Source organism: Solanum lycopersicum, chromosome 8, assembly GCF_036512215.1.
Source record: "Solanum lycopersicum chromosome 8, SLM_r2.1".
Classification (NCBI taxonomy): Eukaryota; Viridiplantae; Streptophyta; class Magnoliopsida; order Solanales; family Solanaceae; genus Solanum; species Solanum lycopersicum.
The window spans coordinates 17,109,405-17,136,512 of NC_090807.1; the positions used below are offsets into that span (position 1 = coordinate 17,109,405).

The window sequence follows — 27,108 nt, forward strand, 5'->3', positions numbered from 1 at the left end:
TTTTCCAGTCATTCATGCATAAATTCAGTCTTAGAATCTGTTCCCTCAGTTTGTACTTGCATTTTCAGCGCATTGGCATGTACTCGGAACTCAATTCAGTTAGAAACTCAGTTTTTAGTGTTTAGTAGTGGGGTTTGTAGCTCTTTCCCTCTATTTCAGCTAGTTTAGTCTTCATTTGAGAATTAATGATCCTAAGTACGAGATAATGTAACACCCTGTATCAAAAATAGGCCAAAAATCAATTTTTCAAAAAAAGCTGTAGGTGCAACCGACGGATGGACTTATGGTCCGTAGGACAGATGACGGTCCGTCATGCACAACCGTTGATGGGATCAGAGACTCCCAAAAACTTCAGCGCAGACAAATTGGTTAAGTCATGGACGACAGACGAACTTACGGTCCATAGGACGGACCCTCCATAGGACAGACGAGGGTCCATCCTACACAACCTTCAATAGGATCAAAGATTTTCAAAAACTTCAGCCCAGAAAAATAGGTTGTCTTGGACGACGGACGGACTTACTGTCACGACCCAAATCGGGTCGCGACTGGCACCCACACTTACCCTCCTATGTGAGCGAACCAACCAATCTAAACCTTAACATTTCAATATAATATCAACAGAAAGTAATGCGGAAGACTTAAACTCATTAATAAAATCAATAACTATTATTATCCCCAAAATCTGGAAGTCATCATCACAAGAACATCTATGATCAAATTACTAAACTAAGAGTATTCTAAGAAGCTAAAACAAGTAAAAGCTAGTCCATGTCGGAACTTCAAGGCATCAAGACATGAAGAAGATCCATTCCAAGCTAGAAGCATTAGCTCACCCTGATTTCCGGAGTAATGAAGACTGGCTAGAGTTGCGGTTGAGTTGAAGACGACGGTACGTTTGCTGCACTCCATAATTAACAAAGAAAACAAAACATAAAAGTAGGGGGTCAGTACAAACACAAGTACTGAGTAGGTATCATCGGCCAACTCCAGATAGAAAACAGTATATATCAAGTAATATCATAAATCAACTACAATACTCAACATGTAGCAACAACAAGCACTATAATCATTACCAAGTACCGCCAAGTTCACACATGAGGACTCAAGCCTCAGTACCATACTCATTTGGGAATTAGGTTCATTAGATTGAGTATATTAACCTCTTTCAAGATTCATTATCTTTATTCCTCTTGTGTCGGTACGTGACACTCCGATCCCCTACTACTATGTGTCGGAACGTGACACTCCGATCCCCTAATTCTACGTGTCGGTTCATGACACCCGATCCCCTAATTCTACGTGTCGGTTTAAGATACCCGATCCCCTAATTCTATGTATCGGTTCGTGACACCCGATCCCCTAATTCTACGTGTCGATTCGTGACACCCGATCCCCTAATTCTACGTGTCGGTTCGTGACACCCGATCCCCTAATTCTACGTGTCGGTTCGTGACACCCGCTCCATTAATCTCATTCTATTAATTCATCAAGCCTTCTCTTGTACTAAGGCATCATCATCTCATTACTTTAGTTCATCAAGCCTTCTTTTATACCAAGGCATCATCAATCTCATTACTTTAGTTCATCAAGCCTTCTTTTATACCAAGGGATCATCATTAACAAGAGATTTTCAAGATTTGGGATTCAATAGCTTCATCATGCTTATTTTATCACAATTACATAATCACATTCATGCAAGCATACAATTAAGTATATAGAAGGGTTTACAACACTACCCAATACATATCATTCGCTATTGAGAGTTTACTACGAATAGTATAAAAACCATAACCTACCTCCACCGAAGATTAGTGATCAAGCAAGCAATTTCCCCAAGCTTTGTTCTTCATTTTCTCTCTTCCTCATTCGATCCTCTCTCTCTCTCTTTGTTCTTTCTACTTTTCTTATTCAAACCCTCTTTCTTTTACCCTAATTAGTATATAATTAAGAATAAAAGATGGCAATAATAACCCACTAATTAACTTAAGGTTACCTCTTTTAACCCCCAAGTAATTAGACTTATTAAAATTAACCCACTAACTTTATAATTAAAGCAGGAATAGTCCAAAACGCCACTTGAAATAATTACAAAAATCCCACCCAGCCTGGGATTACGCAGCCTGTGATGGGCCGTCGTGCCTGCAATGGTCCGTCTTGCTGCTCCGTCACAGAGTTCAAAGACTCAATTCTCTTAAGAGTCTGTGACGGTCCGTCACACCTGTGACGGTCCGTCCTGCCATTCCGTTACGAAGTTCAGAGAGTCAATTTCACTGCCCATTTTTCAGAATTTCTAAGTGTTTTGAAATGAGACCCCCTCGACGTTCCGTCGTGCCCATGACGGTCCGTCGTGGGGTCCGTCGTCCCTGCCAGTTTTTCCAGAATCAAAGTTTCCTGCTTAAAACAACTAAACAGGTCGTTACAATAGATACCAATTTACCCATTGTTCGTCCTCGAACGATCATAAGAAGAAAAACAAGGGCGAAAAGAAGTACCTGAATCTCTAAACAGGTGTGGGTATCTTTCTCGCATATCAGCCTCTTTCTCCCAAGTGGCTTCTTCAACGGGTCGATTCTTCCATTGAACTTTGGTGGATGCAATCTCCCTTGACCTCAACCTGTGGACTTCTCTATCTAGAATAGCAACAGGTTCCTCCTCATAAGACAAATTCTCATCAAGCAAAACTGAATCCCAACGGATAATGTAGTTTCCATCCCCATGGTATCTTTTCAACATAGACACATGGAATACCGGATGCACTCCAGACAGCCCTGGAGGCAAGGCTAACTCATAAGCCACCTCCCCTACTCGCTTAAGTACTTCAAAGGGACCAATATACCTTGGGCTCAATTTACCCCTTTTTCCAAAACGCATCACCCCTTTCATGGGTGAAACCTTCAGCAAGACTTGTTCACCCTCCATGAACTCCAAGTCTCTAACTTTTCGATCTGCATATTCCTTTTGCCTACTTTGCACCGCTAACAGCTTTTCTTGAATAGATTTCACTTTCTCTAATGAATCCCTCAAAAGGTCAGTACCCCAAGGTCTAACCTCAAATGCATCAAACCAACCAATGGGAGACCTACATCTCCTCCCATACAATGCTTCGAATGGAGCCATATCAATACTTGAGTGATAGCTATTATTGTATGAAAACTCCGCTAAGGGTAAGAAGCTATCCCAATGGCCACCAAACTCTATACGCATGCATGAAGCATATCCTCCAACACTTGAATCGTTCTCTCAGACTGACCATCGGTCTGAGGATGGAACGCAGTACTAAGGTCCAACCTAGTACCCAATTCCGCATGCAATGTTTTCCTAAACTTAGAAGTAAACTGCGTACCTCTATCTGATATAATGGAGAGTGGAACCCCATGCAATCGCACCACTTCCGAGATGTAAAGTTTGGCTAACTTCTCTGCATTGTAAGTTACCTTGACCGGAATGAAATGAGCAGACTTAGTTAACCTATCAACAATCACCCAAATGGAGTCATACTTACTCATTGTCTTTGGAAGACCAACCACGAAGTCCATTGAAATTCTCTCCCACTTCCATTTAGGAATGGGCATTTTCTGAAGTGTTCCTCCGGGCCTCTAGTGTTCATACTTTACTTGTTGTCAGTTTGGACATTTGGCAATAAAATCAACAATATCACGCTTCATTCTACTCCACCAAAAGTGTTGCTTTAGGTCACGATACATCTTGGTTGAACCGGGATGTATAGAATACCTTGAACTATGAGCCTCTGTCAGAATAATGTTGATCAAATCATCAACGCGGGGTACACATACCCTCCCTTGATTCTCAAAACACCTTCCTCATCGATTTGTGCTTCCTTAGCCTCTCCTCGCAATACCTTATCTTGGATTCTGCTTAGTTTCTCATCATCAAACTGTTTTCCCTTAATGTTGTCAAGAAAAGAAGATCTTGCCTCCACACAAGCCAACAATCCTCCCTTCTCATTTACTTCTAACCTCATAAAGTTGTTAGCCAGAGTCTGAACCTCTCTAGCCAATGGACGTCTAGAAACTTGCAAGTGGGATAGACTTCCCATGCTCCCTGTCTTTCTACTTAAGGCGTCTGCCACAACATTAGCCTTTCCCGGATGATACAAGATAGTGATATCGTAGTCCTTCAGTAGTTCCATCCATCTCCTCTGTCTCAAATTCAAATCCTTTTGAGTAAAAACATACTGTAGGCTACGATGATCCGTGTATACTTCACACTTAACCCCATATAAATAGTGTCTCCATTGCTTTAATGCAAACACTACCGCAGCCAATTCCAAATCATGGGTCGGATAATTACGTTCATGCACCTTTAATTGCCTCGAAGCATAAGCAATTACATTCTTCTCTTGCATTAGCACCGCACCAAACCCAGAATAGGAAGCATCACAATAAACAATGAAGTTTTTACCTTCCACGGGCAAGGTGAGAATTGGTGCAGTAGTCAACAAAGTCTTGAGCTTCTGAAAGCTTTCTTCACACTCGTCCGACCATACAAATGGAACATTCTGCTTAGTCAAGTTCGTCAATTGGGAAGCAATGGAAGAGAATCCCTTGACAAATTGACGGTAATAGCTAGCTAAACCAACAAAGCTCGTAATTTCTGACACATTAGTAGGTCTTACCCAATTCTTCACTGTCTCAATCTTAGAAGGATCCACCTCCACTCCATCCTTAGACACCACGTGCCTCAAGAAGGACACTGAATCTAGCCAAAACTCACACTTGGAAAATTTGGCATAAAGCATTTTCTCCCTCAACATTTCCAATACCATTCTCAAATGATCCTCATGTTCTTTCTTGCTCTTTGAGTATATCAGTATATCATCAATAAATACGATCACAAAGAGATCCAGGTATGGCTTTAAAATCCCGTTCATCAAGCTCATGAACTCAGCAGGGGCATTCGTAAGACCAAAAGACATCACTACAAACTCGTAATGCCCATATCTGGTCCGAAAAGCAGTCTTTGGCACATCCGTTGCTCGTATTTTCAATTGATGATAACCGGATCTCAAGTCAATCTTAGAGAAGACACAAGCACCTTGTAACTGATCGAAAAGTCATCAATGCGAGGAATAGGATACTTGTTCTTAATGGTTACCTTGTTCAACTGCCGGTAGTCTATGCACATACGGAAACTCCCATCTTTCTTTTTCACAAACAAAACAGGAGCACCCCAAGGAGATACACTTGGTCTAATGAAGCCTTTGCTCAACAACTCTTGAAGTTGGGCCTTTAACTCTCTTAACTCCGCGGGAGCCATTCTATAAGGGGGTATAGAAATGGGGCGAGTGCCCGGTTCAAGATCAATGTAGAAATCAATATCCCTATCTGGTGGCATACCAGGAAGATCTGCAGGGAACACATCCAAAAACTCGTGGACTATCGAAACCGACTCAATTGGAGGTACTTGGGTAGTATCATCCCTGAGATGTGCCAAGAAAGCCAAACAACCCTTACTAACCATTTTCTTAGCACGAAGGAAGGAGATGATACGAACCGGATTGGAAGTGTAGTCACCCTCCCACACTAACGGATCTGTCCCGGGCTTGGCTAACGCCACAGTTTTAGCATTACAATCCAAGATCGCAAAATTCGGAGAAAGCCAAGTCATACCCAGAATTATATCAAAATCAACCATTTCTAAGATAACCAAGTCTACATAAGTATTACTCCCCACAAAAGTCACCAAACAAGACCTATATACTTTTTCAACTATCACAGACTCACCCACCGGGGTAGAAACACGAATAGGCATGTCAAGCAATTCACAAGGTAAATTAAGACCATTAGCAAATGAGGAAGATACATAAGAAAATGTGGATCCAGGATCAAACAATACAGAAGTCATGCAATCACAAATCGAAAGATTACCTGTGATGACAGCATCAGATGTCTCCGCCTCAGATCGCCCAGGGAAAGCATAACAATGGGCCCCATTACTTGTCTGTCCGTTGCCCCTACCATGTTGTGCTGCAGTATTTCCCATTTGTCCGTCACCCCGGCCGTTTTGATGACCGCCATTACCTCGGCCACCACGTTCTCCAGAATAACGGCCTCTACCATGACCACCTCTACCTCTAGCTATTGAGGATCTATAACTCTGTTTTGGACAATTCCTCCTAATATGTCCAGTCTCCCCACATCCATAACACTCTCTGGAGTCAAGCATAGGTCTCTCAGAGAAGTATTGACTGGTCTGAGGTGGGCCTCCAACTACAGTCTATAGTGAAGACTGAATTGGTCGAACTGAGTAACCTCCTGAACCATGTCCTCTAGAGTAAGAACCATTAAACTCACCTCCCTTTCGAAACCTTTTTGATGTTGATGCCATGGTGAAGTCATCTGGCTTCACTCCCTCTACCTCTATCACGAAGTCTACCACTTCTTGAAAAGATTTCGCTGTAGCCGCTACCTATAAGGCTGAAATCCGCAACTCTAATCTCAACCCGTTCACAAAACGGCAAATCTGCTCTTGTGGACTGAAACAAAGTTGGGTGGCATACCGGGATAATGCACGAAACTTAGCCACATATGCAGTAACCGACATCCTACCTTGATCTAGGCTCAAAAATTCATCTCTTTTCCTATCCCTCAAAGTCCGGGGGATATACTTCTCCATAAACAAGCTAGAGAATGATGCCCAAGTCAGAGGTGGTGCCTCTGTTGGTTGACACTCAACATGTGACCGCCACCACAATTTGGCGTTCCCTTGAAACTGATAAGTCACAAACTCAACACCAAACTGTTCTACTATACCCATCTTGTGTAGTAGCTCATGACAATCAACAAGAAAATCGTAGGCATCCTCAGATTCAACACCCTTGAAGACTGGAGGTTTCAATTTCAAGAACTTACTAAAAAGTTCATGCTGATCATTTGTCATTATCGGCCCTATAGTCAGACGAGGAAACGTACCTATTTCCAATGAGGCATCCATAGGCATCCATGCGGGGAGCCATAGTAACCGCATGTTGTACCTCCGGAACCTTAGGTGTTGGTGCAGAAAACACTGGAGGTGTCTGGCCCTGATCAGATAACCCAGAACCTGATTGATCATCTCTGGGGTAGGTTGGGGTGGCAATTCCTCATTCTGCACTTGTTCATTCTCCCCATCCTCCCCTTCTCTTACTACTTCCTCAATCGGTGGAGGAGTCACCGCCCTAGTACCAGATGGGCTAGGTGCTCGTCCTCTTCTCCTAGAGGACGTCCTCCCACGACCTCTACCGCGGCCTCTTGCCACTGCTCCTCTTCGAGCTACAATCTCAGTGGCTGGCTCAGATACATCTTGTCTTGCTGATGTTGATGGTGGCGCGGTTGTTGCTCTAGTTCTAACCATCTGCGAAATAGAGTGAAGATAGTCAGATACAAATTTGTATCACCTAGATACCAATTGGACACAAGTAATAGCACGAAAGAAAGAATGAAAGAATGGAATTTTCCTAAAGTCTTATAGCCTCTCAAAGAAAAGTAAAGGCGTCCCTCTACCGTTCCTTAAGATTCTACTAGACTCGTTCTTGTGTGATGAGACCAACGAACCTAATGCTCTGATACCAAGTTTGTCACGACCCAAATCGGGTCGCGAATGGCACCCACACTTACCCTCCTATGTGAGCGAACCAACCAATCTAAACCTTAACATTTCAATATAATATCAACAGAAAGTAATGCGGAAGACTTAAACTCATTAATAAAATCAATAACTATTATTATCCCCAAAATCTGGAAGTCATCATCACAAGAACATCTATGATCAAATTACTAAACTAAGAGTATTCTAAGAAGCTAAAACAAGTAAAAGCTAGTCCATGCCGGAACTTCAAGGCATCAAGACATGAAGAAGAAGATCCATTCCAAGCTAGAAGCGTTAGCTCACCCTGATATTCGGAGTAATGAAGACTGGCTAGAGTTGCGGTTGAGTTGAAGACGACGGTACGTTTGCTGCACTCCACAATTAACAAAGAAAACAAAACATAAAAGTAGGGGGTCAGTACAAACACAAGTACTGAGTAGGTATCATCGGCCAACTCCAAATAGAAAACAGTATATATCAAGTAATATAATAAATCAACTACAATACTCAACATGTAGCAACAACAAGCACTATAATCATTACCAAGTACCGCCAAGTTCACACATGAGGACTCAAGCCTCAGTACCATACTCATTTGGGAATTAGGTTCATTAGATTGAGTATATTAACCTCTTTCAAGATTCATTACCTTTATTCCTCTTGTGTCGGTACGTGACACTCCGATCCCCTACTACTATGTGTCGTAACGTGACACTCCGATCCCCTAATTCTACGTGTCGGTTCGTGACGCCCGATCCCCTAATTCTACGTGTCGGTTTGTGACACTTGATCCCCTAATTCTACGTGTCAGTTCGTGACACCCGATCCCCTAATTCTACGTGTCGGTTCGTGACACCCGATCCATTAATCTCATTCTATTAATTTATCAAGCCTTATCTTGTACTAAGGCATCATCATCTCATTACTTTAGTTCATCAAGCCTTCTTTTATACCAAGGCATCATCAATCTCATTACTTTAGTTCATCAAGCCTTCTTTTATACCAAGGCATCATCATTAACAAGAGATTTTCAAGATTTGGGATTCAATAGCTTCATCATGCTTATTTTATCACAATTACATAATCAAATTCATGCAAGCATACAATTAAGCATATAGAAGGGTTTACAACACTACCCAATACATATCATTCACTATTGAGAGTTTACTACGAATAGTATAAAAACCATAACCTACCTCCACCGAAGATTAGTGATCAAGCAAGCAATTTTCCCAAGCTTTGTTCTTCGTTTTCTCTCTTCCTCGTTCGATCCTCTCCCTCTCTCTTTGTTCTTTCTACTTTTCTTATTTAAACCCTCTTTCTTTTACCCTAATTAGCATATAATTAAGAATAAAAGATGGCAATAATAACCCACTAATTAACTTAAGGTTACCTCTTTTAACCCCCAAGTAATTAGACTTATTAAAATTAACCCACTAACTTTATAATTAAAGCAGGAATAGTCCAAAACGCCCTTTAAAATAATTACAGAAATCCGACCCAGCCTGGGATTACGCAGCCTGTGACGGGCCGTCGTGCCTGCGACGGTCCTTCCTGCTGCTCCGTCACAGAGTTCAGAGACTCAATTCTCTGAAGAGTCTGTGACGGTCCGTCCTGCCATTCCGTTACGAAGTTCAGAGAGTCGATTTCAGTGCCCATTTTTCAGAATTTCTAAGTGTTTTGAAACGAGACCCCCTCGACGGTCCGTCGTGGGGTCCGTCGTCCCTGCCAGTTTTTCTAGAATCAAAGTCTGCTGCTCAAAACGACTAAACAGGTCGTTACACTTACGGTCCGTAGAACAGACGACGGTTCGTCCTCCACAACCATCAATGGGATCAGAGTCTCCCAAAAACTTCAACCCAGAAAAATTGGTTAACTCTTGGACGAAGAACGGACTTACGGCCTGTAGGAAAGACGACGGTCCATCCTGCACAACCGTCGATGGGATCAGAGACTCCCCAAAACTTTATCCAGGAAAAATTGGCTAAGTCTTGATCGACGGACGATGGTCCGTAGTCCATGATCGTCGATCGAGACCCCCATTCACCCACTCTCTGACAAGAGCTACGGATGACCAACACAGTTCGTAGGTGGACCTACGGACCATAGGCCTGATCGTAGGTGGAAAATTTTTAGAAAGTTAAAGGGAAATATAGTTGGGTCAACTTCAAATGGTCATGACTCTTATCACAAAATGAATTAGGTGTCCATGACCTACCCACATATAGATAATTAGATTAGCTTTCCATAGCCACCGGCCTAGCTAAAATTATACCTCTGTCTAAAAAGTTATGCCCATTTTAGTAAAGATCTGTCGAACAGGCCCAGTTGACGGACCCAACAATGGGGCGTCGGTCAGACGATGAACCATCAGTCCTGGACGTGGTTTGGTCCAACAGCAACTTATCCAGGTGTATTTTTGTCTTTCCCCACTTCGTTTAAACCTTAAGTTACGTCGTTTTGACCCGAAATAATAAGATTTTAGTCAGTTTAATCCTAGAAACATAACTAAAACATATCTAAGTCAAATCATTAAATCAAAAGTTAGAAAATTAGAAGCAAGAAAGGAAAAAAAGCTCAAGAACCTTAGTTCAAGAAGGCAACAAGCTCCAACAATTCCAGCCCCGAAACATAAGTATTTTTTCTTGGATTTCATCACCAGATATTTGGGATTTCACTAGTAGATTCCTTTCACCCATTAGGTCCCTAGTTTTCAGTCAGATTCTTGATTCCTATATCATGCTTAGACCTAGGGTTTCTAGAACTTTAATAGAACTTCATTAATTTATTAAATATATGTTCCAAATAATATTATCATGTTATTATTCAGATTATTACATGAATTTCAGAACCCTAGCTTTGTATTTCTTTAGTTCCTGAATTATACATGCTAGGTCAGATATTTCAGACAATTCAGTTGTACATACCTCAGTTTTTAATGCATCATTATCAGATTAAATGTTGCATTCTCAGTTTGCATGTTCAGTTTTGAGCTATCCAGTATGTACAGAAAATTCAGACATAATCAGTTTACTGAATAAATCAATGGGAGTAGCATAATACCGAGTTGGACTAGGGTTCAGCATACTCAATTAGTCCAAGAACTACTAGCCAAGTAAGTTTTATGTCCCCTCTTTGGCCAATCAATTTAGTGATCACGCCAGCATCCCTTTATACCTTTGGCAGGGTATATTGGGTCCTCTCAATGGGGCGTATACATCGGACTAACATTTAGCTCATGTGGTTTTATTATCGGTTATTAATAGCTCCCACAGTTCAGGCAGACTCTCTTCATTGGCCATTTATCAGTATATTCAGTATTCAGTTTCAGCATGTTATAAATTGGTCATTGCATTCAATTAGCTCAGTAATTCAGTTTATCATGTAATATTATTATATTTGCTTTTATGTTTGTTCGTTATATTTTATTTCAGCTTTACTCTATCCTACATGTTTAGTACCTTTCAAGTACTGACGCATATGTGTGCTACATCTTCTCGTGATGTAGGTTCAGGTTCTCAGCATTCAGATCACGCATAGATCGACTTCCGATCTCCAGTTAAGTAGATTGAGTGGTGAGTCCTCATTCTCCGAGGACAACAGTCATGAGTTTCATTTAAGTCTTTAGTCATTTAGTTTCAGTTTTTGCTAGATTTGGCTGGGGTTTGTCCCAGTATTTCTAGTCCAGTTTAGAGGCTTATTTCAGACATTGTTAGATTCATCTTAGTATTGAGTTAATATTTTCATTGTATTAAATTCATTGTTTTCAAATATCTCAGTTATAAAATATGGGTATTCCCCATCTTTTCAGATTTAATTATGATTTAGCTTCCGCATCAGTTTATTATCTTTAGTATGCTCATGATCATGCCAACAAGGTTATTTTGAGATCACTTGTGGTTCTAAGTTCTGTGTCCGCGTCTCGGAGGTAGCTCGGGATGTGACAAATATATTAAAGTTTTAATATTTAAAATAAATCATAAGTTTTTAAAATTATATTTAAAAATGCATGAATTAATTCAAGATGTACTATTTCTTTACCTTTAATCATAAATTTCGAATTCAAGCTTGAAAGAAAATCCTATTGAAAGTATCCTCCTAAATAAGCAGATCAACCTAAATTTAATTGGGGCATCGATTCAGACTCGGATAATTTTGATATTTGAATTGGTTTATTAATTGGGTGAGGTTGAATTAGTAATGAGTGGGTAGTGGGTTGATTTATAAATGATATTAATAAATTAAATTATAACCAATAGTTGAGCGCCAAATATTTTAAAAATATTTTAACAGTTTAAATTTAAAATAGTTAAATAAGTGGTCAATTTTGAACCCAAAGGTGGATGGCAAGGGTAATTTGGAGTCAATAGGTCGTTGAGAAGGAAATTTTGAAGCAAATAGGTGGATGGAGGATAATTTTGTTTCACTTTCAGTACTTCGAGGATATTTAAGGTCCTTTCTCGAAATAAATATAATTTATAAAAATTGAGAAAACTATAAGGTTGTTCCTTTGCATTCACTTCTTTTCCTTTTTATTTCATCTTTTGACCATTTTAAAATTCATACAAGGTTGGATCCTACATTTTCTTTTTCCAATCATTATTATATTTCAACTTTACTAATAGACAATGTTTGGAATATTACTTTACCAACACGCATATTCTTTTCTTCTCATTTTTAGTTCCAAAAAGGATTTCAATTCTCTAATATTATGCTATACCTAAATAATCCATGAATAAAATCTACTAACCTTTGGAATTTAATAAATATTTATTTTCACTTTTGAAAGAGACATAAACCAATTGAATGTGAAGCGGCTAGCAGTCACAATGAGTTAGCAATTTTAGAATTCTTTTTGAAATTATTCTGAAAATCGTTTTTTTTTTTAATCTGTAAATTTATTTGTGTTTGACTAATTAATTTTAAAAATATTTTTTTTGAATAGTGATTATTGTTTGATCAAACTTTTTAAAAGTGTCAAACTTCTGAAATCTATTTATTTTTAAAATTACTTTTAGCATAAAACAATTTTTTGAGTTCTCAAAGATAGTTCTTACTTCTCTCGATAACATTGTTTTCCTCATAAAAGCTTAGCCAAACAGGCAAACACCTAAACTTAAAAGGAAAAAAAAAACTTTTAATCTTGAAAAAGTTTGACCACCAGTACTTTTATATGATATTACTAAGGGACAAGGTCTGAAAAATACTTCAATTTTGGTTGAAATTGTTGTTACGATATCAAACTTTGTTGAGGACCTTTTACCTCCTGCATTATTTAATACTATATTTTAAAGGTCTATAATGTGTCCTCGAGGACACATTACTATTTATAATGATGCAATATTTATGATGTCCTCGTGGGTGTATATACACCTTTAAAATACCCTATTAAATAGTGCAGGGAAGTTCGGTATTGTTACAACAAATTCTTTCAAAGTTCAAATATATTTCAAACATTTTTCCCTATTATTAATGTTATTCATGCACTTAGAGAGTTCTAATACTAATTTTAAACTTCAACGAATCAGGTTCTAATATTATATACATATAGTATTGCTATTAACTATCATAAAATTATTGTCAATCATCACATATTCTTTGGTTATCATGTCCAATCGATAATTATTAAAATCAGTTAACTTCGTTATCACTATTATTACCATGACCATCGTTAAAATCAATTCTTATCATCACATATTCTTTGGTTATCATCACCAATCAATAATTATTAACATCAATTAACTTCGTTATCACTATTATTACCATGACCATCATCAAAATCAATCCTTATCATCATACTACAAGTCAATGGAACACCATCTCCCATATCATGATTATCAACATCACTATTAATAGTCACTAGCACTGTCCTCACTACTACTATAAATCATCTCAATCATCACAAGCGATCATTAATATTTCATTTTTATAAAATACTAATTTATTTGTCAAAGAGTATTTAATTATTTTATTTTAATTTAAATAGCAAACCAATAAACAAATTGTTCACATTTAGGTGTTAAATAAGTAAGAGTCGCAATCATTCGATGTTCAAATTTTTATGCACTATCTTAATCATTCAAACATGTATTAAGAAATATATCTTAATTTCAATGCAAGCATGTATTAATTAATCTTAATTTCAAAACATAAAATAACTTTAGTTTCTTAATTTCAAAACACAAAATACATTAAATGTAATATTTCATACTACAAAATCATACCTTTAATTCATTGATCCCTCAATTGAGAAGCGGCTAGCTCCGCTTTCTCTACCGAAATCAATCCTACGATAGCAAGCGCCTTATACATCTCATCTATCAGACCTTGAGGATCTTTCTCCACCTTGGAGCCATTTGCCGGAGCCACAACATCCATATTGACTTGCGCCGTCAAGGATTGAGCCAACAATTGCATATAGGCCCTAAACTCCGCAAGAGTGACATTCTCCACTGGAGGGTCATTTGGAGCTTGAGGAGGAGCTTGGTTTGGAATTTGGAGAGTAACATATGTCTCTATATTGTGTTCCTCATCCCTCCTAGAATTAGTCCTAGTATTTGCCATAACCTGAAATCTAATAGGGCATACATTAGAAGAAGGATCTACTAGAACTAAACTTCTGTGGCACGATTTAGAGAATGAATAAGTGAGATTTCTTAAACATCAATAACCTCCTATTCATAAATGTGGTGCTCTTCACATTTATGAACAATACTCTACTAGACGTGGTTTGCGACAATCCTAGAATCATTCTAAACCTTGTGCTCTATTACCAAGTTTGTCATGACCTAGGGATATCGCCTAGATGTAACATGACCTACTAGACCCCGAAGGGGTCTCATACAACCCTTAGAATAATAATGATATAAGATACTAGAAAAGTAGGGGAAATTTAAAATATTTTAAACCATACAACGAAAACATTTTCATAAAGCCAATGGGAGTCTTTTCTAACTTTGTCTCACACCATCTGTTAGACTCTTGAAATAAAAAACTCTTGGGATACAGCCAATACAAAGTATAAAACATAATAAATGACATAATTAAAGTAATGGGTTCGTCCTCTAAGCTACTCACCAATTCTTCAACTCTTTTTGCAACTTCTAGAAAAATATCGTCCAAAGAAAACTGAATTTTGAAACCTTACATTTGATTAGAATGTAGGCAATATGTGTTAGTACAAAATTTACCAAGTATGAAATCTAGCACAACATCATAAGAGCATCTCAAAATGGTTAGTCAACAAAATACATAAGCAAAAGATATAACAACATAGTCATAAGCATATTATTTAACACAAGCATCTTATAATCATAAGTCAACATAAGACATATTTAATGAGCATATGAGATACATCATAATCATAATAAGCCAATTCATCATCATAAGCATCATATAAGCATAATTGAGTATTAGTCATCCATTCCATAATAGCACCATTCTAAAGTAACCTCAAAAGCATGTACATACAAAGCAAGAATAGCATCCCATAATACCATCCAATCCATGTACCCCTTCTTGGTCATTTGTTAATAATTTTTCATATACATGGTCTAAATCTTTAAGATTTTCTACCATAATGGCGCCATACTTCTAGGTAACCTCAAAGCACATTTGTGCAATGCATGAAAGGCATCCCATACTATCCTTCACACTAAGCATAACCTAGAAATCCTCTTAGTCATATTCTCCCTCCCTTGACCTCATTATTAGATTAACTCTCATAATTAAGGGAATATCTCCACTTTAGTCAACTATATCAAGGAAGGCAACTATGGCACCATACTATGTAAACTCATTCTCTTTAGTAACCCTAAGTCATACTTATGCAATGTAATCTTAGAATCCCATAATACTAATCAAGCTAAGTACCACTTTTAGGTCTTCTTACTAATACTTCTTTGTTTGGAACCTAGTTCCTCTCTTTATCTTTAGAACACTATGAGGTACTCCCTTAAGCACATCTTAGTTCATTATAGCTTAAACCTTATGAGATACTACTTCTAGTATGTCTAAGTTCATTCTTCCCATGGACCCTAGGAGATATTATCTTAAGCATTTCTAAGTCCATTTACCTTCTTGAACACTATGAGTTACTTCATTATGTAAGTCTTAGTTCATTATGATTTGAATCTTATGAGATGCTTCTCAAGAATGTCTAAGTTCATTATATATGGAGATTGTTATTAAAAAACTTGACTCAACAATGTGAAGGATCCCATCTCCTTAGAACTAACTTTGGTATAACCTTAACTCTACTATCTAACAATTCCCCTTTTACTTGGATAGTCCTCACATCAACTAGGTGCATTTCTCCTTTCTATTTGGAGCCCGAACCCTCTTTTGTGTGACACTCCATATCATTGTCAATATCCACTTGGAACCAGACATACAACCAATATTTACTTGCTAAGCCTTGATTAACACTCATCTATCATGGAAGTATGTCCATGACAATCAATCCATGCTCAAGTAATTCAATCACTTTCATCTAACAAGAATATATAGGTAAGGTTTGGTAAGTATAGGTCTTTCACCGCAATTCAACCAATTAGACTTCTATTCTCTTTTAGACTTTACTCTCAAAGCCTTACATCAATAATTATTAAAATTAAATTTACCTTAAATCCCTAGCTATCATGATCACCAACCTTACTTTAAGGTTTCTTTTTAAATCTCTTTTTTATACCTAGATTTCAAGGTATTTTTATCACATTTTTCATTATTACGTGATTCTAGTTGCAATTTACCATAAAGGTTCCAATTCACCTTTACATGTCAAGATCAATCATATTCAATTAGGCTAAACTCAATTCATTATTATGTCTTCCTAAACTTAAACTATTATTATTGACATTGATTCAAGAAGGTCACTCATGAACGTTCAATTTCACCTCTAATGGTATCAACCCACAAATATCGTATTCATTGATTTAGACTAGGGTTTACCATATAAATCTTAGGAATTCATCATAATATCACTAAAAATCTAAATCATTCATTATTAGGTTTTATACACTAGATTGGAATCAATACCCACACCCTACCCTCAATGTAAGAAGAACCCTAGTTAGAATTGGGTGTTTGATCCACAATTGGGGAATTATTAAGGGGGCTCTAGGTTGGAAGGACCCATAGATGAAAAGCTAAATATACCTTAATCAATGCTCTAGCACAAGCCTTTAGCAACGGAGCATTTATTCTTGACCTTAACTTCAAGCCCTAGCTTCTTCTTCAATGGGGTTTTCTAGAGAGAGAAATATTTGAGAGGAGACTTGGTAGAGTCATGATTGATCCGGATGGATCATCGTAAGTTTGTTTTGTTATCTATTTGTTATTTTATTTTGTTACTTTTTATACTTTAATATATTATCCATGAAATAACATATTTATTGTGTGTTTTGCAGGTGGCAACATGTAAAGAATGTTGCTCGGGCTTTAAAAGACTGTGTTAGAAGACTTTATACACATGCTTACCACTCTTGGAATGAGATTCCAACCAGTATATGTCATGTGATGTTTAATGAATTTGAGGTATATATTTTTTTGTTAAGTTTAGTATACTTTACTTTTTTTTTACTATCAATATAATTAACGCTATTCAATTTCTTTTCACACTGTGTACTTGAGAGTCGAGGTACAATTTGATCATTATGACCACATTTGAGAGGAGGGCATCCGCCAGACTGTCTAGCTTGCTAAAGAAAGTTTGGGATATTGATCAACGTCTGGATTGGATGGTGCCTCATATTTTAGATGACTTGTGTCTGTATTGGAACACATATAAGTTTAAGGTAATGTTAGGACAATCCAAAAAAGGTGGCTCGCTGCATGTCGGAGGTACAAAGATCGTTCGAACAATTGCAACAGAGATGCAAAGTTTTAATTCAAACTTGAAAATAAATAATTAGTTGATTCATAAATATCATTATGAAATTCAAATTTTATATATAAGAAAAACAATTAGGGCACACTCCCATTGGACCGGCAGTTTTCAAGAAGACTCATGTCAGGAAGAAAGAAAATGAGTCGGATCCGAATGTCTGGGTGAAGGAAAGGACGAAACAAAATTTTGTATGACAATTATATGAATAATATATATTAATAGTGAATATATTTATGATACATATATATTGATGTCAATTTTTATATTGAATATGCAAAACGTGTTTCATCAGTACGTCGCTGAGAATCTAGAAAGTTCGGTCCAAATGACACTTGAAATTGTCCACCCAAATTTGGACAAAAAAAGTTGTAGGGTGATACACAAAGGTAGAGTATATGGTCTAGGCTCTTGAAATGATGTAAAACGACTCCAGTCAAGCTTACGAGATATTGGATCATCACATCAAGCCGAGGCACTTAAAGGTGTTCAAATTGTTGTTATCTCAGCTCACATAGCACAACATATATCAGCATTGGCAGAGTCGAAGTAGAGAAGAGTAGCTGAACAACAAAGCATGAATGAGACCATTCAGCAAATCAAAGAACAAGTGTTGAACCTCGCTCGTCAACCTACTATTTTGGCTTTTGAGGAGACCGATGACAACAGTGAGGAGGAGGAGGATTTTGTAGATGTCACTCCCTAGTTTAGGTCTCTTTTAATTTATGAACTTTTTGAAATTTTTAAATGAATTGTAAAAGACTTTATAAGTCTTTAAATTGTGATTTAGATACTTTTGAATGTTAATTTAACTTTGTTGTTTAATGTTTTGTGTAGCTTGTTTATAATTTTGTGTTTGATTGGGCTGAATTGAAGTGAATTACTTCCGGAGATGGGCAGCAGAAACTCTACTTTAAAAAAATGACAAAAAAAGCGACGGACATGGTGATTTTGTTCGTCGCTTTTCTGGGTTTTATTTTTTTAAAACCCAAAAAAGAGACGAGCAATGTCCTTTAGTCCGTCGCTCTTCTGGATTTCTCACAAAAATAATTTCCAGAAAAGCGACGGACAGGGTCCTTTAATCTGTCGCTATTCTGGGATTTTCAAATATTAAATAACCAGAAAAGTGATGGACTATATCGCCTTTAGAAAATTCAATTAAAAGAAGCAACGGAGTGTCGCTTTTATTTAAAAAAATTATAAAGCGACGCAGTCCATCGCATTTTGAAAAGCGACAAACATGACCGCATCACTTCTCCATCGATTTTGACCAAAAAACGACGCAGTTCGTCACTTTTGGCCGTTAATTTTTGGCAGTTTTTTAGTAGTGAGTCCAAATTTGGGAATGAGCATGAAAAATCCAAAAAGTATGAATAAAGAGAAGGGAAGATTGAGGAAGAAGTTATTCTTGAACAAAATAAGTTTCCTTGAAAAAAGTTCTTATCAATTATCCATCTTGATCTAATAATCTATATCATATTAATTATTTATCTTCAATAATTTGAAAATCCTATCAAACACTGTAAACTAATTAAAGGATTCTCAGTTCAAATCAAAGTTATCTATGTTTATTTTAACATATCTTCAATCTTCATACATCTCCATCCCCTTCTTTATTGGTATCATTTTCTCCACCATTCTTCTCATTAGCCCTTTTCTTCCAAAACATCATATGTAAACCTCTTCTCTCCAAAATCTTCTCAATTTCTTCAATAGGAAGCCCCTTAGTTTCTGGAACACAAATCAGGACAAAAAGCAAGGCTACAACAGAGATGACTCCAAATACAAGGAAAGTCCATGATGTTCCAATGGCATGTGTCAATGACAAAAAGGATTGTGCAACAATAAGGTTTGAAATCCAGTTTGTTGTTGCAGCTATTCCTCCACAAACCCCTCGAAATCTTAAAGGGTATATCTCCGAGTTAACAATCCATGGAACAGTACCCATTCCCGGAGAGAAGAAAAGGATGTAGAACGCTAGCCCGAGTAGGGCTAGCCATCCATATCTACTAGGGCATCCTCTTGAGTACCATAAACTATCTTGATCATGACAAGAATCCTTAATTATATCATTAGACATGAGGCATGCCCCAGGTAGCAACTACAAAAAGAAAAAATTAAAACAAATTTGTGTAATTTTACACTGTGTTGAATATGAAAGATTTTTAGCATATACATTTCGTTTATGAAAATGTCCATGTTTCACTTAACACGCCCCTTAAAAAAGTAATTAATAAATTGATAAGCTAATGACATCAACCTTTAATTACTCTCTTCGTTTCAAAAAGAATAACCTAGTTTGACTTGAAAGAAGTTTAAGAAAAGAAAGATGAATTTTAAATTTTGTGGTTCTAAATTAAAATTATATCAAATGTACCAAAATATCTTTTGATCTTATAGTCTTAAACATGTCATATGGAAAGTTAAAATTAAAGTATTGTCAAAAACAAAAAAAGGGGGACAATTTTTTTTTAAATAGACTAAAAAGGAAATGAGACAATGTTTTTTTGAAAGAAATGGAGTATAATATGTTCCTTGTTTTTGAAAATGAATAGTACTTGAGGCTAAAATAGGTAACAAAAGATCAATTATTTCTTGATTTTTCAAACTTGACAAATAAAAATAAATATCTATTTTCAGTACAAGTAGCATATTAGGGACATTATTACCTTATTTTGAGGTGAAGCACAGAAGCCACAACTAGGAGAAGCTTCAAGACACCTAGTACAATCCCAAGAACTAGCAGAAGCAGCATCATGGTAAGCAGGACAAGTGAAATTTGCTGCAAAGCGAGATGTCTCAGCCATACCAACTGCTGGTGAAGTTGAAGTAGCCTCATGGAACACTGCTGATAGAAACCCCAGAGAAATCACAACACCGCACAAGCTGATTACAAGAAGCTTCTTCCTTCCAGTCCTATCTATAAAATATATGCTCACAATGGAGCCAAAAGCGTTTAGCCCCGCTGTAACAAGTGATAGAAGGAGAGCTGTCTGGTTCGAGGCAATTCCAGCCAGCTGAATGATAGTAGGACTGTAATACATGACAGTGTTTATGCCTACAAATTGTTGGAAGACTTGAAGACCAACTCCAGCTATTAGTCCACGACGAACTGTTTTCGTCTGGCATAGTTTGAAGAGATTGATGTTTTCAGATACTCTGTTTTCTTCAATTTCATTGTCTACTGATTCTTTAAGAGCTTGAATTTCGACCTCAACTTGTTCAGATGAATATATATTCCTTAGTATTGTCTTAGCTTCCTCTTGCCTTCCCTGTTTTAATCAAGAAAACATTGTAATTAGTGGAATACTAGTTTAATCGAATTTAACTAGCATAATTTGCAAAATAAGCGGACGATCTGCTACAACAATTAAATAACACTAGAAGTGTTAAAAGAAGTGTAGAAACAACTCGTATTAACCTTGCGATAAAGCCAACGAGGCGATTCTGGAAGAAGAAGCATTAATATAAACTGAAGGAGGGCTGGCAATCCTGCTACTCCAAGCATCCATCTCCAGGTGCCTGGTGCCTACAGTAAAAACAAGCTTCAATTAACATCATGATTCATGTGCATGGTTTTACGCCTTAAACGCCAGAACAGTTACTAATAAGTTTCTTCGAAATGGTTAAAGTGACTTATACAGAACACTCGTCCTCGCACGAGATATCTTTTACTAAATAGATTCAACATATGAAAGAAGTAAACACAATTGAGAAGTTAAAAGGGTTTAAGGTCTATATCTATATATATATATATATATATATAAATTGTTATCAATGTATAAACAGTACAGTTTCTAGTAAAGATAAAGAAGATGAACCCCCTCGGCCCTACTTGGGTCGGAACAAGTATACCTACCTTGGTGAAAGCAAGGTTAATAAGATAGGATAAGAATTGTCCAGCAGTGATGAGAAATCCATTGGTACTAACAAGGGCACCTCTAATTTTAGCAGGAGAAGCCTCTGATATGTATAAAGGAGCAGTCATTGATGCCATACCAACACCAAATCCAACAAAGACTCTACCAAGTATGAGGAGTGCTGAATTTATTGCTGATGCCATAATCACAGCTCCAACAAAGAAGAGGAAATCAGCAATGAGTATAGCACTTTTCCTCCCAAATTTGTCATTAAGCCAACCGCCAATTGCTGCACCTATAATTGCTCCAGCAACTGCCATGCTCACTATACATTCCTACAAGCGATTAACAAATTAATAAGGTTTAAATTATCGGCAGACCTGTAAAGTTGTCCGCATAATTCATTTAGATACCTTAACTAGAACTTATACCTATTGAACATCTAAATTTTTTCAAAATATATATATCTATTAAACACAAAACGTTCATGTCACAATATCAATGTACTTCACGTAGTATTAGCGCGTGAATAGGTTCCAAAAAGTATTTTATTTTTTAAAAACTTGTACAGTTCTTTTTTCTTTAATTGATATTGGACTTTAAAAAAACTAAAATTTATTTAAAATTAATTTCTTAATAAACAAAGAAATCAACCCCACCTCCTTATTCTAGTCATCATCTTCTTCCTCAAAACTCCAAACTCTCTGCTCTTCTTTTTCTTTTCTTTTTTATCTCGCTTCTTTTAATTCTTTATATCCAACTTTCCTACAAGACACCTCCCTCAAACAATTTTTCTATTGTAATTCTAATCTCTCCATCTAGTTTTGGTACGAGGAAGATGAAAAAGGTTTTGTCTGATATCATTTTTAATAAGCTTAATTAGTTTACATTTTAATTTGAAGTGGTGATGTCTACTTGAGTGATCAGAAATAGAAATGAACGGAGATCGGCTAACTTTTTAACTAAAATATCTGAAATGTCTCCGTTCATTTATATATATATATATACGGACACGAATTGATGTGTTTTCCAAAAGAAAAAATTTAAATCTACGAATTGATGTGATTTTGTGAAAAAAAGAATTGAATCTACGAATTGATGTGATTTTGTGATAAGAAAGAAGAATTTTAGATATTTTAGTTAAAAAATTAGCCGATCTCCGTTCATTTCTATTTCTGGTCACTCAAGCGGACATCACCACTTCAAATTAAAATGTAAACTAATTAAGCTTATTAAAAATGATATCAGACAAAACCTTTTTCATCTTCCTCGTACCAAAACTAGATGGAGAGATTAGAATTACAATAGAAAAATTGTTTGAGGGAGGTGTCTTGTAGGAAAGTTGGAGAAGATTTGGATCAACTGGAGAGAAAAAAAAAAGAGGGGTCGCGGTGGGGTGGATGGGTATATCTTTTAGAAGATTCCTTTTTATTTTTTTTAGTTAGCTAAATAGACTAAAATAATTAGTTTTTAGAAATTCATTTTTAAAATAAAAATTTGGAACCAAATGCCACATGTCAACATTTAATTCATCAATGTGTCATGTCGTGTCATGTCATAACGAATGTAGTACACACATCATATTTTTGTCTGAATGTAAAAAAATGTAAAAATAGGCATCACTTTTAAGGAGCATAGGTGTTCAGTAGATACAAACCTTAGTTGAGGTGTTTAAACGAATTATGCGGACAATTTTAAGGGATCGTAGATGATTTAAGTCAATTAATAAATACATAACACGTGTTATTTTGTTAAGAGATATTTCGAGTTCGAACCTGAAACTTCTTCATTCAAATGGACACCCAATACCACTGCGTCAAATGCGTAGCTTTTGTCTAGGGTGTCCAACTTTAAATATATATTATTTAAATGTACAATTTCACACACACAGAGCATGTGCACGCGCACACATACACAACACACACATACCCGCCCGCTCGCATGCGTATATATATGCAACATAAAGTGTGTCCAATCGGACACCCTGGGGTGACTGTGGTCACACCACTGAATGTGCTGATTGAGACTAGTGCAACCATTACAAAACTGATTATGATATAAAAAGTATTTGTATCGTGTGCTTGCTATTGATAGAATAATTCGGAAAACTATTTTTTTCAACTATCACTATAACATATTTACTGCTACAAAAATAAATATTTTTCTCCATATATATATATATATATGCTGTCAATTTTTTATTGAATGGATATAATAAAATGTAAAAATGCCAATGTTTTTTCTCGAAGTAGATGTGAACACAAATAGAACCAAAGCTAAAATTTGTGGGGAGAGTTAAAGAGGGTGTAATTTAGGAAAAAATCACATAAATTTAAATACTCGATGAAATGATTATTATTTTTTTTAGGAAAAAAACATGTGAAGGTATAAAATTAGGAATCTACATGATTCAAGGTTGTTCCAATCAAATTCTAGTGGAAATCAAAGGAGTGGGTCCCGCCAACAACGTGACTTGTGGCATGTGTAAATTATTTTGCGGAGTGGAAAAAGCCAAACAAAAACAGCTTTTCGGATATGGTACACATAGCATGGGCCTAAACGAACAGCTTTAAATGATAGAATTAATCTAATTCAGGCAATGGTCCCAAAAATAACCAAAAACTTATCTAAAACCAATTAAAAAAGGAAAAATATCAAATATGCCTCTAAACTATTCAAAAAAATTTAGATATATTTTATTTTTAAAGTTTGGTCCATTTATATCCTCACCGTTTAATTTTTGGTTTACATATGCCCTTTTGGTTGTTAGTTAGCCAACTCAAAATATCCAACTCATTTTACTTTTATTTAAATGCCAAATGGATTTTCCACGTCATTTTATGTATTATCATTTGACATTTATATTCAAGGGAAAATGGTCAATATGCCCCTAAACTATTCAAAAAGGTCTAGATATACCCCTGTTTAAAATTTTGTCCATTTATACCCTCGCCTTTTAACTTTTGGTCTACATATGCCTTTATGGGTGTTAGATGGACAACTCGAAATATCCAACTCATTTCTTTTTCTTAAATGCCAAATGAATTTTTCACATCATTTTTATGTATTATCACTTGACATTTATATTAAAAGAGAAAGGGGTCTTTTATGCCTCTAACTATCTGACCTAATTTTAAAACACATATACGACCCATCTTTTAAATAATCTATACAACCCGACCCCTTTTTTTAAATATCCTATATGGGTCGGATTAGGACATAATTGAACCATTTAAAAGGCAAACACTATCGTGCTTTGATTGGAACCGCCGAGGAATCAATGGCATGACAACTGAAGGAAAAGGAAGTCGAGATTTGAAAAGCGTTTCGGCGCAATGCAGAGCTGGAGGAACAAACCTCGCAGGCAAGGGCTAGAGTGGAGGAATTCACCGCAACTACGTTACAGACACAACTGCAAGCTGCAGCAGTTGATGATGATGTAAATAACAGAATAATTCACACATATATGAGTTAGATTATGGGCATAATTGAAGCATTTAAAAGACGGACGTATATGTGTTTTAAAATTGGGTCGGATAGTTAGGGCATAAGTGACCCCTTTCTCTTTTAATATAAATGTCAAGTGATAATATATATAAATGATGTGAAAAATTCATTTGGCATTTAAAGAAAAGTAAAATGAGTTGGATATTTCGAATTGACCAACTAATACCCACAAGGACATATGTAGATCAAAATTAGACGCGAGGGTATAAATGGACCAAACTTTAAACGAGGGTATATCTAGACCTTCGAATAGTTTAGGGGCATATTTGACCCATCTTCCTTGAATATAAATGTCAAGTCATAGTACATAAAGATGACGTGAAAAATTCATTTGGCATTCAAGGAAAAGTAAAATGAGTTGGATATTTCGAGTTGGCCAACTAACGGCCATAAGGGCATATGTTGACCAAAAGTTGGATGGCGAGGATATAAATGAACCAAATTTTAAACGAGAGGTATATCTAAACTTTTCAAATAGTTTAGGCACATATTTGATCCTTTTCCCTTAAAAAAAATAAATTATTTTACTCATAATAAGCAACAATAGGTACTTCCTAGCTCCAGTCAGTTTTATGTGGTTTTGTTTAACTATTTTTAAAACCATGTTAAAACAAATTTGTACTCTTTTTCAATTTATACAAAGGTATTTAACGGAGATACAAAACTTGAAACAAAAAATGTTATTTAAACTTGAAATTTAGAATACGCTATTAAATTTTTTTTGTGACTACAAATCTTTTATCGAAAGTGAAAATGGTTGTTTGAAGATAATTGTTATTAATACATATGATAAAGATGTTAATTTTTTGAAACTAACTAAAAAGAAAAAGTTACACACACAAATTAAAACAAAGTAATAGTATAATCAACATTTGTGTGATTATTAATGATAAATAAAAATTTAAAATTAAATTATTTCTAAATAAAAGATTTTAAAAATAAATAAGGATAATAGTTGTCATGTGCAAACAAACCTGTAAGAGGGTGTTTCTATCAACATCCTTGAAGTCATATCTAATGTAAAGTAGAGCTCCTGATATTACTCCTATACAACATCATTCAATAATTAAACTATATAATATTGGTCAAAATTATGATATCACTCCTATACAACATCATTCAATAATTAAACTATATAATATTGGTCAAAATTATTTTATGTACACTTCTTTCTGATATAGTATTAATTTATTATTTTGAGTAGCATTAGTCATAGTTATGATAGACTTGAAAGGGTGTATATATATATATTAAACTTTTAATATGTAATTTTACTTTTTTACATTTTGATATATTTTAATTAAAATTGTGGCTATGCCTCTATTTCTTTTACTAGGAGCATAGCTATGATGATGTTAACTTTTGCCTGAAAATTAAATCATACATAAATAAAATAATATATTAAGTGATTAAATAATATATTTTTAATATATTAAAATGTTGTAGAATAGAAGTGTTTGTGTTGGCATTTTGTAGTAGAATTTTTGACTTCGTCGGTATCTAGTATCTGAATTAATTTTGTAAATAGGAGAGTGGGGTACCTGTATCATAGCCAAATAGAAGGCCACCAATTCCAGCAGAAAAAGCAAGACGAAGAACATAAGGATTCTTCCATGAAAGAGCTAAACATTCTTTAAAAGCTGTTCCCTCAGCTACTACTTCTTCCATCTCCACTCAGCTTTTTTAATTTCAATTTAATTAAACACAAACAAGTGAAAAAAAATAGGAAACTAGAAAGTAGTAGAAGAAGATAAATTAATAATAAAGCTAATTAAGTAGGGGCTTTTAGCAACATGGAAAGTGGAAATATTATAATTATGTGTAAGAGATAACCTACCTAGAGAATTTTCTAAAGATTTATAGAGGACAAAGAAAAACGTGCGACATAAAATAGAGGAAGACAAAATTACGTCATACATTAGAAAAGCTAAAAGAGGAGTGGGGGTTAAAATAGACAGGTTTAATATTTAAATTTTACTAATTCATTTACTATAATTTTTAGTATTGAAATTATGTTCGATTTAATTTATTTGATTCATTTTGTTTGATAATTAGGTTTTTTAAGAGTAAATTACAAAAATCACATACTTGTATAGTAAAATTATAATTTATTTCTTAAAAGATTATAATTACAAAAGAAATTCAAACGAAGAAAATAATATAAGCGCTGATATATTAAAAAGAGCGTGAAATATATTAGTGGTCAAAATCAAAGCGATGATACATTAAAAAGAGGATCGGATACATTAATGGAGGTCCGAATATATT

At 35.8% G+C, this 27,108-nt stretch overlaps 2 protein-coding genes across 11 annotated transcripts; both read right to left on the reverse strand.

The window, feature by feature from the left end:
* Positions 1-647: 647 nt before the first annotated feature.
* Positions 648-7,960, reverse strand: LOC138337630 (uncharacterized). Its single transcript, XM_069287736.1, has 3 exons — positions 7,894-7,960; positions 5,892-7,356; positions 648-901 (listed from the first exon to the last, which is right to left on the reverse strand). The coding sequence occupies exon 2, from the start codon at positions 7,354-7,356 to the stop codon at positions 6,433-6,435; it is 924 nt and encodes a 307-aa protein (XP_069143837.1). The 5' UTR covers positions 7,894-7,960; the 3' UTR covers positions 648-901; positions 5,892-6,432.
* On the reverse strand, positions 7,702-26,737 carry LOC101246648 (probable inositol transporter 2). Of its 10 annotated transcripts, XM_026032502.2 has the most exons (8): positions 26,382-26,684; positions 25,815-25,885; positions 21,333-21,668; positions 20,895-21,002; positions 20,143-20,745; positions 14,668-14,718; positions 13,815-14,157; positions 7,702-7,958 (listed from the first exon to the last, which is right to left on the reverse strand). In XM_026032502.2, the coding sequence occupies exons 1-7, from the start codon at positions 26,506-26,508 to the stop codon at positions 13,822-13,824; spliced, it is 1,632 nt and encodes a 543-aa protein (XP_025888287.1). In that variant the 5' UTR covers positions 26,509-26,684; the 3' UTR covers positions 7,702-7,958; positions 13,815-13,821. The 10 variants fall into 10 exon arrangements, with proteins under 10 accessions (XP_025888287.1, XP_025888286.1, XP_025888288.1 ...); XM_026032501.2 differs by lacking the exon at positions 7,702-7,958 and having other exon boundaries at positions 13,695-14,157; XM_026032503.2 differs by lacking the exon at positions 7,702-7,958 and having other exon boundaries at positions 13,695-14,164; positions 26,382-26,683.
* Positions 26,738-27,108: the final 371 nt, after the last annotated feature.